General features: G+C 45.0%; 1 protein-coding gene across 3 annotated transcripts in view; it reads right to left on the bottom strand.

The window, feature by feature from the left end:
* The window catches only part of OLFM1 (olfactomedin 1), a 104,644-nt gene that overhangs the window by 3,352 nt on the left and 85,854 nt on the right, over positions 1-15,438 (bottom strand). For all 3 annotated transcript variants that reach the window (XM_073599599.1, XM_073599598.1, XM_073599600.1), the window contains exon 5: positions 2,593-2,699. In XM_073599599.1, coding sequence (XP_073455700.1) covers positions 2,593-2,699 — 107 coding nt within the window. The remainder of the gene's footprint in view (positions 1-2,592; positions 2,700-15,438) is intronic.

Here is a 15,438-nt window from a genome sequence, read left to right as displayed (position 1 = left end):
TGGCTCTGCACTTAGGAATAAGAACTCTTCGGAATTGCACATGACTGGCAGTGATGAGCAAATTTGTAAAAAAAAAATCAGCACTACTTGTAAATGGCCAAATATAGACTTGCAAGCTATTTCACGGGGCTGGAAGTTCAAAGACCGACAAATTTGTATTTTATTTAACAATTAGATAGAAATGTAATACCTTTCCCTTTAAAGCAGAGCTAGCAATCAGTGTGGTGACTGCACATGTGTCGGGTGTCACCAAGGGTGTCTTTTTATGTCTTTGCCCTATTTTTTGAACAATCCTTGGATCTTGTTATCCTTTAAATCCTTAAGTTGATGTGTAAGTATATTATATCCATAGCAGGGAGTGGAGATTGCGGTTTTACCCACATTTAGGTATTATGTAGGATTATATGTAATTCTATTTTTTTTTTCCAGGGATTAACCACTTGCCGCCTGCCATATAGCAGAATGATGGCAGCAAAGTGGTTGTGATATCCTGACCGGACGTCATATGACATGCTCAGGATAACACAGCCAGCGCGCGCCGTGCTGTGTGTCAGTCTGACACACCGCAACTCCGATCGTGGTATGAAGCCTCTGACAGAGGCTTCTTACCATGTGATCAGCAGTGACCAATCACAGCTGATCATGGCGTGAACCAGGAAGTGCCAGTAAATGGCTTTCCTCGGTTCACGCTGACAGGAATAGCCGATCGGCAGCTCTCCCTGTCAGAGGGGGGTCTGTGCTGATAATCAGCACATTATCAGCACAGCCCCCATCAAAAGGTGCCTATCAGCTGCCTATCAGTGCCCAACACCTGCCAGCCTGTCCCCATAATAAACGCCTGTCAGTGCCCACAACAGTGCCAATCAGTGCCCAAAAAAAGTGCCAATCAGTGCCCCATTAGTAATGCCTGTCAGTACCCCATCAAAGTGCCAATCGGTGCCACTCAATAATGCCTGTCAGTAGCTCCTCATCATGCTGCCTATCCAGTGCCACCTATCAGTGCCGCCTACCAGTGCCCATCAGTGCCGCCTACCAGTGCTGTCAGTGCCGCCTATAAGCGCCACCTATCAGTGCTTTTTTTAATTGGCAGTCTTTTTTGTTTATAATGCAAAAATTAAAAACCGCAGAGGTGATCAAATACCACCAAAAGAAAACTCTATTTGTGGGAAGGAAATGCTAAAAATGTAGTTTGGGTACAGTGTTGTATGACCGCGCAATTGTCATTTAAAGTGCGACAGCGCTGAATCTAAAAATTGTCCTGGGGAGGAAGGGGAGAAAGTGCCTGGTATGGAAGTGGTTAAGGAACCTAGGTCTATCTCCTGTGACAGTACCAAGGGTTAAGCAACCTTGCTCCACCACCAAGTTTGGTGTTCCTGTCACTTATGAGGCAGCGGGGGGCTGTGTATTCCAAAAGAGGTCTAGAGGTGTGGGAGGGCCCTGTGTAATGTAAAGGGGTCCAGAGGTGTGGGGGCCCTGTGTAATGTAAAGGGCTCAAGAGTTGTGGAGCTGTGCAATGCAAAGGGGTCCAGAGTTGTAGTGGGTGCTGTGTAATGTAAATGGGTCCAGAGGTGTGGGGGGGCCCTGTGTAATGTTAAGGGGCCCAGAGGTGTGGGGGGCCCTGTGTAATGTTAAGGGGCCCAGAGGTGTGGGGTGGCTGTGTAATGTAAAGGGGTTCAGAAGTGTAGGGGTGCTGTGTAATGCAAAGCGGTCCAGAGGTGTAGGGGGTGCTGTGTAATGCAAAGGGTCCAGAGGTGTAGGGGGTGCTGTGTAATGTAAAGGGGTCCAGAGGTGTAGGGGGGTGCTGTGTAATGTTAAGGCGCCCAGTGGTGTGGGGTGGCTGTGTAATGTAAAGGGGTCCAGAGGTGTCGCCCCATCAAAATGCTATAATTAGTGTTAAATTCACCTTTAATCCAGTGCCGGCTAAAGCTCCCTGGCGCTGATCTTCACGCCCCCTTCTGATGTCGGAAGGGGGTGTTGTGGGGGTGTTCTGGGATCAAATTTACCTTTGGGTTGAAGCCCCTGGTCTTTTTCCCACCTAGCAACACCCCTGGTTCACACTTAATTCGTATGCAACTCACATCAGGGGTCTGGTGCGTCCCTGTTCTCCATTTCAGGGATGAATCAGGCTCGAAATTTTGCCTGATTTCAGACCTGAAATGGAGCCAAAGACGCAAATGACCCCTGTGCAATCTGCTCCACAGCTGCCTCGGAGATATTTGATCACAGTCTCCTGTTATGCGAATTGGATGCAGGGAAATTCGCATAAGTGTGAACCCAGCCTTAATATAACTGGCTGATTTTCAATTTGTGTGTACCCAGCTTTAATGGAAAAATAACACTTACTGGCAGGATCACCAGATGAAAAAAAATGGGGTAAAAAAGCCTAAGGAAAGCAAATGCAGCCATCAAATATAAGAATTAGCTAGGTGCAATTTTATTAAATGTTTGTTTTTGGGTTTAATAGCACTTTAACTCCAGAGATAGATGAAAGTGTTCCTAGTGGTAGACATGTACTTTTCCGTATTGACAAATTGATAGTTCAGGTATTTGGGAAGACTAGTTAGATTGAGTCAGCAAACATGCATTACTTACTCTGTTATCTCCTTCTGGTGCCAGTGGGTCAGTCATCCATGAGCCAAACCTGGACCCAGATGCCTTCATTGTGACTGGTTCACTGATTCCGGTCAACTTACCACAGGCTGCAAAATACAATGTTACAAGTTAGTTCTGTCCTGGTGTTGTTATCACTAATGTACATAACATGCACACATCTTAATTCTTAAACTATGTTTTCGTCATGTTTTGCATTGTTGTGTATTGCTCTTTTTCATAGTATATGGCCACTAATAAGTTTTCCTTTAAGTTTTGAGAGTGGTAGGGATAGAACCCCTAATAGATTTTATTGATATCCTGAACTCCATTTGAGAAATTTTTTGTTCACTAGACAGGAAGTGAGGGCAAATCTCCAATGACAACAAGTGCCAAGAGACAAATTCAAAAGTTTATTGTATTATGCATTTTTGTATGTCTTTAAGTGTATGTATAGCCATGTTTTCTTTTGGATAGTGTGGAAACATGTACAAACCCTTCATTCAATGTGGGGGTAAATTCCAATCTTAGATGTCACCAGAAAAGGTGTCCCCATTAGAGGATCTACCTTCCCTCTCTTTTTCTGGTGACAACACAAAAAAATTTACGATTTCCATAACCTTTAGGGCTCAATGACAATGGTCACCAGGATGAATAACCTAACAGGGAAACAGCAAAAAAAAACACTCCAGTGCTCATCCATAGTGCTCCATAAGATAATTAGGTGTGCAATGCTTCTTCAGTTGCAGCCCTCCACAGATTGGGAAATCGCTAGTCAACTGCAAAATACACACACAAGAGGGCACAACTCCTCGTGCATTAGCACCACAATTTATTGAATGCCAAACAACAAATGGATACTCACAAAATCAACAGGTTTGTAACTCATATGCTTCAGCCTTGGGCGGTGAGTCCTATCATGAAAACATCAGATTAAAAATCGAACGCGTTTCGGGAGTCAAGCTCCCTTCCTCAGAGCCCTGAGGAAGAGGGCTTGACTACTGAAACACGTTAGCTTTTCAGTCTGTTCATATCAGTCATATGAGTCACAAGCCTGTTGATTTTATTTGTTTGTCAAATCAATTTGTTATTTGGAATTCAATAAATTGTGTGGTGGTAATGCAAGAGGCGTTGTGCCCTCTTGTGTGTGTTTTTTGGCAGTTAACAGGGAAGCAGACAGCAATAAAAACTAGAAGCTTTCCTACTCTATACAAAATTTCTCTCTACACATGCACTTCAAAACACAGGAAAATGCATCTGAAAAACATGACACGCCGGTAAAAGCATGTGTAAAAAGTAGAAATGTATAGAATCAGGGGAAGAAGGTAGCCGCCCTGATGTAGATGGTGTTGTTTATTTTGTTTGTTTGTTTTTTACAAGAGATTTTTTGTAAAAGCTGCAACATTTATTTCCCTGTTTATGTCTTCAAAGATGTATAAATGGCTCATATCTTTGTAAGTAAATCATCACTGAGATTTCATTAAGGCTCCCAAGTAGCATTAATTATTGAAAACCAGCAGTGATTGATTGAGATGTGAGGAATATTCTCTACAGGGTGGGGGTGGGGGATAGCATCTGGGAATAATCTTTGTTGGTCTCAGCAGCTGGATATAAAAAAGGCAGGAGCAGAGAGGTGACCTGCATGATATTAAGTGTCACATCTGCGTCTTCCATTGGCGACTCATCTCTTCTGTCACCAGATCTTTTTAGACTTAACTCAATTTTGTTCTACGTGAAGCCATTGCAGAGACAAACAGAACATTTCCAGGTTCTACAGATACCTGGAGAATTGGGTTAAGGGTAGGCCAGCAATTAATGAGGACAGACAGGATGCTGCAGATAACGTTTAGCTGCATGTGGGAAGGAGCCATCCATAATTTGATTAGGATTTCTACTGGCGTGCGGTCAATACTAGAGCAGTAAATCGGTAAATAAAAGTGAGTTTGTTGCGGATGCAGACCTAAGGAGGACAGCTCTGGATTGAAGGCAAGGTCCTCCCAAGAAGATTTAAGGTTTGTGTAGTCACTGCCACCTGCCATGGCATTACAAAGGCAGCTGCTGGCATTACCCTACTCTAATGAGACTGACACCTTTATTATATAAGACACAGAGTCTACAGGGAAAAGGCCATCACAGGAGAGAGAGATTACAATGAGTGTGGTCCAACCCATTAGTGTCCACCCAAAAATAAAATGTTTTGTGGGGGTTGGCCTGGCAATGAATCATAATATACATATGATATAAATGTCTGAATATTAGTTTTAAATGTACAAGCTGCTAAAAGATTTATATTTGCTGCCTTCAAAAACACACCAGCCCTGACAAGTGCACCGCCCCAGTGTGAAAGCACTCGGGCTTTCACACTGGAGTGGCTTGAGAGGTGCTTTTCAGGCGTTATTTTTAGTGCTAAAATGCCTGGAAAGCGCCCCAGTGTGAAAGGGGTCTTAGTGACAGGTGCTTTGTTTGGCATTTAAAGTGCTTTAACTACTTGCCGCCCACGCTATAGCCGAAAGACGGCTACAGTGTGGATCCTAATTGCCGGGAGGGCGTCCATGGACGTCCTCCCGAGCAAGTGCTGTCTGCGCATCCCTGCGGGTCGTGCGCCGCGCACTCTGGGATCACAGCGTCTATGAGACTCGGGTGATCACAGATCAGAATAAGGGGTCGATCCCGGCCCCTTACCACATGATCAGCTGTCAGCCAATGATGGCTGATCACGTGATGTAAACAGAAGCTCAGTAATCTGTATTTTTTTTCCCTTAACGCTGTCAGCATGAGGAAAAAAAAAAAGCTGATCACCGGCTTCTGTCAGAAGGACATCAGTCCCTCACACAGAAAGCCGCGGCTGCATTTTCTGTGCCCACCAGTGTCAGCTGCCAGTGCCCACTGTGCCACCTATCAGTACCCACCAGTGCCCACAGTGCCACCTACCAGTGCCCATAGTCCCACCCATCAATGCCCACCAATGCTGCCAATCAATGCCCATCAGTGTCTCATAATCAGTGTTGCCTATCAGTGTCACCTACTAGTGCCCATCAGTGCCACCTATCAGTGCAGCTCATCAAGGCCACCTATCAGTGCCACTCATCTGTGCCACCTATCAGTGCCAACCATCAGTGCTGCCTCATCAGTGCCACCTATTAGTGCTCATTTGCCGCCTTATCAGTGTCTATCAGTGCCCATCAGTGCAGCCTCATCAGCGCACATCAATAAAGGAGAAAAATTACCTTTGTTCAGAATCTTATAACAAACTGTGAAACAGTTTTGCTTTTTTTTTTTCAAAATTTTCAGTCTTTTTTTGTTTTATTTAGCAAAAAAATAAAAAACCCAGCAGCAATTAAATACCACCAAAAGAAAGCTCTATCTGTGTGAAAAAAATGCTAAAAATTTCATTTGGGTAAACTGTAGCATGACGGCGCAATTCAATTCAAAGCGTGACAGCGCTGAAAGCTGAAAATTGGCCTGGGCAGGAAGGGGGTTTAAGTGCCCAGTAAGCAAGTGGTTAAACAAAAGTGTGTCAAACACCATGTCTTGAAGCAAGTGTAAAACGAGCCTTTACAGTAAAGCAAAGAAAAAGTATAGGCAAAATCTTTAGTTGTATTTCCTGCCCCGTTTGGTTAGTGTATTTTATATGTTTTGCACACCTCCCAACATTTTGAGATGGGAATGAGGGACACCTACTAGCAAACGTATGTAGGCATAGGACACACCCCCTGTCACACCCCCTTAAAGGAGAATTAACCAAGAAAAAGGTTAATTAAATCTAAAAGAGCTTTTTTTTAAACCACTGCTATTCTTTTATATTTGCTTTTAAAATTTACAAATGCAGCAATTTAGAATTTGGATGAAAGGTTTAGCACTGGGAAACACTTTTTGAAAGATAAAAAGTGCATTTTATATACAACTACATAGATAAGACCAAAATGAGGGACAAATGAGGAGGAAGGAGGGACAGAGGGACATTGCTCCAAATCAGGGACAGTCCCTCGAAATCAGGGACAGTTGGGAGCTATGGTTTTGTGTGGCCGTGTATGAAGTCTACACTCCCCTCCAGACTTGTGCTGCAATTAGGCAGCTCTGTGTCCACATGAGGACATTACAGGTTCTGGGGCTGATGACTTCAGCCAATCATCTCACCTGGACTGGTTCAGTCAGGGAAAGTGACCACAAACTGAGCCATGTCCTTCACTTGTACCATACAGGCAAACAACTAGGGTGGCACATCCTTTCTGCCATACAGCTTCCGACCTGGATATCGCCACTGTTTTCTGGGGTAACTTAGAAATGATCACATTTTTAAGCATTGTGTTTCCTTGCTGTTGTTTTGCTCCTATGTATCAATATTTTTTCTTTGAGTTTGTATTGTTGGTACTCCCTCAGTAACTGGAGTTTGTGTGAGTTTTGCATTCTGTAGGTATGTTGTCACCTCATTGTGGGTTCTGTGCCCTCACTCTGGTGATTGGCATGTAATAATAGCTCCCAATGGTCCCTCTTTAGTATAGCAGCCCATTCATTTCAATGGGCTTCCCTACCTGCAGAAACATGGGGACCCTTTTTTTTTTTTTAATTACTTCACATGAGAAAATGTGGGCGTTTTGCTGTTGTGTGGGGTGCCATTAAGAATTTGTGTCTACTAAAGAGCAGCGAATGTCTCTTGCATATCAGGAATGTACGCAATTGTGCGTCCATCCCCCGGCCTGCCATAATGTGAGTGTAGCCTAATTCCACAATTGTCCCTGGTTTAATATATTGCCCTCTAAAATAATTATTTCACTGCAAAAAGCATTATATATCACTAAACTGTTACAATTGTTCTTCTCACACTGTTGCATATATGTGAGAATGCCAATAAAAAAACTTTTTTCTTTGCTTCTAGTTTTAACTAGAATAAAGAAGGGTAAGTATTTCTGCAGGTTTTTGTTGCTGTGTCCTGAGTTTGCCTCCCACAGTTGTAGTGATCGGGTATAATATTGTGGGTGATATGATGTAGAGTGGGTTTGATAATTAATATTTAGGTATTATTATAATGATGATGTAAGTACTCTTCCAAAACTAAATGCCAGCTTGAATGTCCTCCATGAAATACTAGTCCACTAGGAGGGAGTTTCTGCTAGGCCAACCCAAAACACTCCTTGATCCCATTGTTACCCCCTCAAGTCTAATTACCATCAATAAATATTTCTTCTATGGTCCTTTAAACAATGTACCCTTTGAAATGTTCAATTAGGTTAACAGCCCATACCTCACACCCCTAGGTAGACTTGCATGAGACTAACACATCAAAGGGTTTTCAGCTGTCCCCTTGCTATGTTAAAATTCAGTTGGACAATGCAACTGAATTTCTGGTCAGCATGGCACTCCAATACAATATTATACATAAATTGGCCAACATATTACAACAACAGTCTGTTGTGTCACGGGCAGATTCAACATGGACACAGGTGTCAGGTCACATTCGGCTACCCGTCATATCTTGCTACCCGCTGGAGTGCGCATGCGCAACGACGCCATATGCGTTCCAACACTGTTGTAAGACCACTTTGCCACAGGGCCCCTCGCGGGCTCGCTTCGCTCACCACGCTTCGCTCGGCATAATTATAATCTACCTCTATGTCCACTTGGATGGTGGGACTTGAACTTGGACTCAGGGGTGTGGCCACAAAATTCTGCGCAAGCGCAGATCGCCAGTGTTGGAACGCATATGGCTGCGTCGCACATGCGCAGCCCAGCGGGTAGCCAAATGTAATGGGTCGCCATATGTGACGCTACACAGGCATCAAAACTGTACTCTGTCAATGGGTCTGAGGAGATTTCTGATTTCCTGTACTATCCCTGAAACAGGAAGTGGAGATGAACTTCAACAAAGCTGACAGAGATGATAAATCTTCTTACACCATCCAAAAAGGAATGAAATGTGACTGGGGTTCTGCAATAAATTAATTTATCATTAAAAAAAAACATGATTCGGTCTGAAAGTGATCTAAGTACTTTAGGCATGAAAAACATAAGGGGATGTTTGGTGGGAAATGTTTGTACATTAGAGCCAGTTCGCATCTCTTCAGTGCGTTTTAGGTATGTTACCATTGAACTCTATAGAATGTGCGTTTTGATGAAAGCGCATCAAAGATGCAGCATGCAGAACTTTTTTTTTTTTTTTTTTTTACACCACTTAAAGTGGAACTTCAGTCCTTTTTTTCCATATTTCCATTAAATCTTCTGCACTTGTTGTTTTAACTTCGAATAGTAAAATAGGATTTTTTACTTACCGTAAAATTCATTTCTCTGAGTTCATTTACAGACACAGCCTTCTTTATTCAGAACGGTAGGGTTATATCATCTCCGCATGAGTAGGACTAGGCAGAACAAAAAAACAACCCCTGGCTACACCCATGGGCTGTCCTCTGTCAGTGTATAACCCCCTCCCTGCTCTAAGTATTCAGTTTAGTAGCAAGCAGTAATAGAAGTATCAAAAAACTCCATAGAGGGGCGGGTGCTGTGTCTGTCAATGAACTCAGAGAAACGGATTTTACGATAAGTAAAAAATCCTATTTTCTCATTCGTTCATTGAGAGACACAGCCTTCTTTATTCAGAACGGTATGGACGTCCCAAAGCAGTGCTGAACATGAGGGGTGGGGCAGCGAAAAATCCCAAGGCTAACACAAAAGCCAACCAGGTAACAGGAGCTTCACACAGGACAAGCTGGAACCCAACCTGAACGATACCCCTTCAAGAGGGATTAGACCCTCTTAACAGCAGCCTACAAATAACTTGTGGCCAAAAAAGGCACCCGCAGATGCCAACCCATCCACTTCATAGAACTTGTGAAAAATGCGACATGAACGCTTGAAGACAGAAGGCCCAAGACGCACTAGGCGACAGAGAAGAATGCGCCATAACAGGGAAAGCAGGAACTCGATTGCTGACAGAATAGCTCAGAGTCATCATCTATCTGATCCATCCAGAAGAAGGTCGCAGAAGAAGCAGACAGCCCCTTTCTTGGCCTGTCCGTGAGTACAGAGAGCCTGACCTCCAAAAGACTCAGTGGCTGGCAAATACAACCGAATCCCCCAAATCACATCCGAGCAGATAAGGCAAATTCCTTGGGATGTGTTGCCAGGGACACAAGAAAAGGAACACAATGTCCTTGTTCAAATGGAAACCCAAGGCCTGAATTATAGAAAAGGCAAAGCACCGCCTAAACCTGGGTAAAGTGAGCAAGAAGATTACGCCACCCTTTTCGATACCCTGTGAGCAGAGGTGAAAGCCACCAAGAGGCCACCTTCCGAGACAGAGTAAGCAGTGGAATCTCCCGATATTTTGAGAGAGAGAACGGCTCCTGGAGAACCGAAAAACACCAAGTTCAGATCCCCTGGCGGTAGAAAAAAAAACGCACCGGTGGAAACAGACGTCTAACCCCTCGAATAAAGGTACGCACCAGGGAGCGCGAGACCAGGGGATGTTGAAGACGACCATCCAGGCTGACACCTGGCCCTCGATGTTACTCGAGGCGCATTCCTGCTAACCCACCCGTAAATGGGGGTCGGAATTGGAGCCACCTAGAAAGAACAAGGATGAATGCCCGGTGATTCACACCAGGATATATGCGCTCTCCACACCCGGAGGTTAAAACCTCCTAAAAGATGGACTCCCTAGCCATCAGCAGTGTCGGAACTGCCACACCTGGCTCAACACAGCCAGGCTGTTAAAACCAGTGACTCTAAGGCAGGATGGAAGAACGGCCCTGGGACCATAGATCCTTCCTGAGAGGCAGTCGACAAGGATCGCCGGCGACCAGGCACACCCGGTCGGCATACCCAGACTGACTGGACCCATCCAGGGATAATAGAATGACCAGAACCCCCACAGCCATGATCCTGTGTAGAAGGCACAACAGAAGCTGGAGAGGAGGAAAGGCATAGGGAAACGTCACTGGCCCCATGGGCCACCAGAGCTGCCAGAGCAACCCGTGACCTTACCAGAAACTTTGGCACCGTCCAGTTGAACCAGGACACAATGATAACTACCTCATGAGTGTCCCGGCGGGACCTGAAGAAACACGGCCCAGTAAAGGGTCCATCCGTGGTCCAACACTTGCCAACTGAGGTATCCACCTGTCAGCATTCCATTCCTGGAATGCATACACCGGAAAAGGGCCGGACGAAATGTTCTGCCCACCGGAGAATACTGGCAACAGCCAGGGCCGCCACAGCCTACTTGACCCGCCCTGGCGAAGGGCATAAGCCACCGTGGGTGCCTTGTCCAACTAGAACCATACCAGGAGCCCCCGAAGTCGATCCGTCCATGATCCAGTCTTAGCCCAATTGCTCGAAGTTCCAGGATATTACCTGGTAGTCCGAATTCCACCAGCGTACAATGACTTTGAGAGCTCAGTCCCAGGACATCCTACCTGGACCGACTAGCATCAGTGATCACCCTGTTTAATACAAGGGGAAAAAGGATTTATCCCGCCGAAGAACCGGAGAGCGAGCCACCAGACCAGGGAGCCCTGGTTCCCTAACTCAGCTGAATCCGATTGTCCCGAGACCTCAGGCATTTGTCTCATGCCAGGATCTCCCCCAAAGGGAGCTTGTATGGAACTGCACAAATGGAATCGTTTCAAAAAGGTAGAAACTCTCAGACCCAACACCCACACGCAGGTCCGCAGAGGGCCTACCTGCCGGACAGAAAAATAAAAAACACATTATGGACATCTGGAGTTTGTCCAAGAGAAGAAAACCACGCTGGCCAGAGCTGAAGCTCGGGCTTAGATAATCCGACGTTCTGGAAGAGCCCAAGCAGACTTCAGATAGTATGGATACCTACTGAAATCAGTCAAGGTCTGTATAGAAACTACATTGCCCCTTGGGGTAGCCGAGGAATGGCAGAAGAAGATCGTCCAGGCAGCTAGGACCGCAAACCTCCACAGATGCAACCACGTCCAATCCGGGGCCAACACCTCGCGAATACTCATGGCGTGATGGCCAGACTATGCGCTGATCATGCGCTGCACCCACAGCAAAACGGAGGAAGTGCTGGAGTCGGGCACATAACGGAATGCGTAAACAAGCATTCGTGATGTCAATAGAAACTAGTCCCCATGATGAGGGGGTGCTACTGCCGTGCTAACGGACTTCATCCTGACCTACTGTACCCACACAAAGCAGATCAGGGCCTTAATGCGGTTTGGAAGTATTGACATCCAGGGTAACCCCCAAAATACCTGTATAAGCACCATTGAGGAGACCTTAGAAGCTCAGCACCAGGGGAACTACGGCCAAGAGGCGTAGCTGACATACTGCAGTGCCTAGACCATGGGTCCAGCAATGCAGCAAAGGCAGGGGAATTCCCAAATGGGTAACAGTACCTCACAGCAAGCGTTTTTTTTTTGTTTTTTTTTAAACACAAATGCACTCTAGACCCTCCCAGTCTTTAAGGACAATATTGTCAAGATAGAGGGAAAAAGGGAACGCTTTCGCCACGCAAGACGGCTTATGAGGTATTGGCTCTCCGCCGCAGCCACCGCTGCATCCCCCATCTTGAAAGGTTTCTGCACAGATGCAATAAGTGCGACAAGCAGCGCTTTTTCGTGCCCTACTGCAGTCGTCCTCACTCCCTGCCAAGATAGGAAGCGTGGCCACCACCCCGCAAGGTGGGCCACGTCCTCAGAGGCAGAGTGGGGAGGGTAGGGCAGGGGTGCCATAAACTAGGCTATATGCCTAAGAGTTACCCCACAAAACATAGGGAGAGGGGACTACCAACTGGAACCCCCCCCGCCCGAGGTCCACATATGGGATGTCGACCGAGGCCCCTGCATTTTTCTTCGTTTCTGTTATAAAATTTTGCAAATTAGTAATTTTTCTTCATATATTTTGGCCAAAATTTATACCGCTACATATCTTTGGTAAAAATAACCCAAATCGGTGTATATTATTTGGTCTTTGTGAAAGTTATAGAGTCCAAAAGCCAGGTGCCAATATCTGAAAATTGATCACACCTGAAGTACTGACGGCCTATCTAATTTCTTGAGACCCTAAAATGCCAGAAAAGTACACATACCCACAAATTACCCCTTTTTGGAAAGAAGACATTCCAAGGTATTTAGAAAGATGCATGATGAGTTTTTTGAAGTTGTCATTTTTTCCCACAATTATTATTTTTTTTTTTCACAAAATTGTCATATTAGCAGATTATTTCTCACACACAGCATATGCATACCACAAATTACACCCCAAAACACATTCTGCTCTTACTCCCAAGTATGGCAATACCACATGTGTGAGACTTTTACACAGCGTGGCCACATACAGAGGCCCAACATGCACGGAGCACCTTCAGGCGTTCTGGAGCACCCAGGCCAAATCTGACATTTCTCTCCTACGTGTAAAAATCATCATTGCTAGAAAATTACATAGAACCCCCAAACATTATATTTTTTTTAGCAAAGACCCTAGAGAATACAATGGCAGTCGTTGCAACTTTTTATCTCACACGGTATTTGCGCAGCAATTTTTCGAACGCGTTTTTTTGTGCTTTAAAAAAAAAACAAAACCGTAAAGTTAACCCAATGTTTTTCCATAATATGAAAGATGAAGTTATGCAGAGTAAATAGATACCTAACATGTCACCCTTTAAAATTGCACACGCTCGTGGAATGGCGCCAAACTTCGCTACTTAAAGATCCCCATAGGCGACGATTTAAAATTTTTTACTGGTTACATGTTTTGAGTTATAGAGGAGGTCTAGGGCCACAATTATTGCTCTCACTCTACCGATCGCAGCAAAAACTCACATGTGTGGTTTGAACACCGTTTTCATATGTGGGCGGAACTTACGTATGCATTCGCTTCTGCATGCGAGCACACAGGGACAGGAGTGCTTTACATTTTTTTTTTAATTGTTCATTTTACTTTATTTATTTTAATTTGATTCTTTTTTCCGAAAAATTAATTTTTTGATCACTTTTATTCCTAATACAAGGAATGTAAACATCCCTTCTAATAGGAATATGGCATGACAGGTCCTCTTTACAGTGAGATATGGGGTCAATAAGACCCCACATCTCACCTCTAGGCTGGGAAGCCTGAAATAAAATAAAAAAACAGGTATTGCAGAGTATGGCTGGTTATTGCAGGGTATGGCTGGTTATTGCAGAGTATGGCTGGGTATTGCAGAGTATGGCTGGGTATTGCAGCGTATGGCTGGGTATTGCAGAGTATGGCTGGGTACTGCAGAGTATGGCTGGGTACTGCAGAGTATGGCTGGGTACTGCAGAGTATGGCAGAGTATGGCTGGGTATGGGAGAGTATGGCTGGGTATGGGAGAGTATGGCTGGGTATGGGAGAGTATGGCTGGGTATGGCAGAGTATGGCTGGGTATGGCAGAGTATGGCTGGGTATGGCAGAGTATGGCAGGGTATGGCAGAGTATGGCAGGGTATGGCAGAGTATGGCTGGGTATGGGAGAGTATGGCTGGGTATGGGAGAGTATGGCTGGGTATGGGAGAGTATGGCTGGGTATGGCAGAGTATGGCTGGGTATGGCAGAGTATGGCTGGGTATGGCAGAGTATGGCTGGGTATGGCAGAGTATGGCTGGGTATGGCAGAGTATGGCTGGGTATGGCAGAGTATGGCTGGGTATGGCAGATTATGGCTGGGTATGGCAGATTATGGCTGGGTATGGCAGATTATGGCAGGGTATTGCAGAGTATTGCGGGGTATTGCAGAGTATGGCAGGGTATTACGGGGTATGGCAGAGTATTGCGGGGTATTGCAGGGATGGCTGAGCATGGATGGATGGCTGGATGTGACTGCATTTGTCACAGAGCAGCGCTGTGAGCACTACAGATCCAGCACACAGTGCTGCTGTCATCCGATCTCTCCCCCTCTCCTCTCATACTGTACCGATCGGTACACAGAGGGGAGGGAGGAACCGGCGTCATGACATGACACCAGTTTGTTTTCATGTGATCGCTCTGTCATTTGATGGAGCGATCACATGGTAAACAGCTGTGATCAGCGGCCGTTTACCGTGATGCGCTGGGTCCTCTGGACCAGGCGGTTACGGATGTTCTCGGATGCTCGCCAGAGCGGGATTCTGGGAGGACGTCATAGTACGCCCTCCCGGGGTTAATTAACCGCCCTGTAGCCGTCATTCGGCTATGGGCCGGTTGCTAAGCGGTTAACTCACATGTATAAAAAACAAAAAGAATCTGCGCTGGCAACTCCCCAAGTGTATAATTGTGAGAAAGTGATATTTTAAATTTAATATCAAAAAACATATATACCATATGATGTTACACAGAACCACATTTAGTGGATATTATATGGAGATGTACCAAGAACTGTGCATAAAACTACCAAACTATGTGACTAAAAATAAATCGATAAACATAAATATTGTGATCTAAATCAATTCGTCCAAAAAACTCACTCTTGGACGCTATGCGACTAAAAAGTCACTAAACTGTTATAGAGATAATCCCATACATTTGTGAGTGACAATAAATTAATCTCTGGAGAATAAAGAATATGTGAATCAAAAGTCATAAATCATAACATAAAGTCTGTTAAATTAAACCGTTCCTTCACAGGATGACAATCTGCAGATTTCAAACTTGATTCATTCAAAATAATAGATTCCAAATAACAGATAAGGCTGATGCCGGTAATGCTTGAGAGGAGGCTTTTAGAAATCACAACCCTCGCATTCCATCAGAAAAAAGAAGAAGAGAAGACACATAGCATAAAACCTATGACACCGTGAGATCACCTGCGCATAAAAGCGCTACTCACGGAACCGATGTGCAGAGCAGGCATTCAGATAGTTTAGTCGGTGTTCGCTGCTGTACGG

Source organism: Aquarana catesbeiana, linkage group LG09, assembly GCF_042186555.1.
Source record: "Aquarana catesbeiana isolate 2022-GZ linkage group LG09, ASM4218655v1, whole genome shotgun sequence".
NCBI lineage: Eukaryota > Metazoa > Chordata > Amphibia > Anura > Ranidae > Aquarana > Aquarana catesbeiana.
The sequence above is the reverse complement of the archived record's forward strand: the minus strand, read 5'-3'. Positions and strand labels throughout refer to the sequence as shown.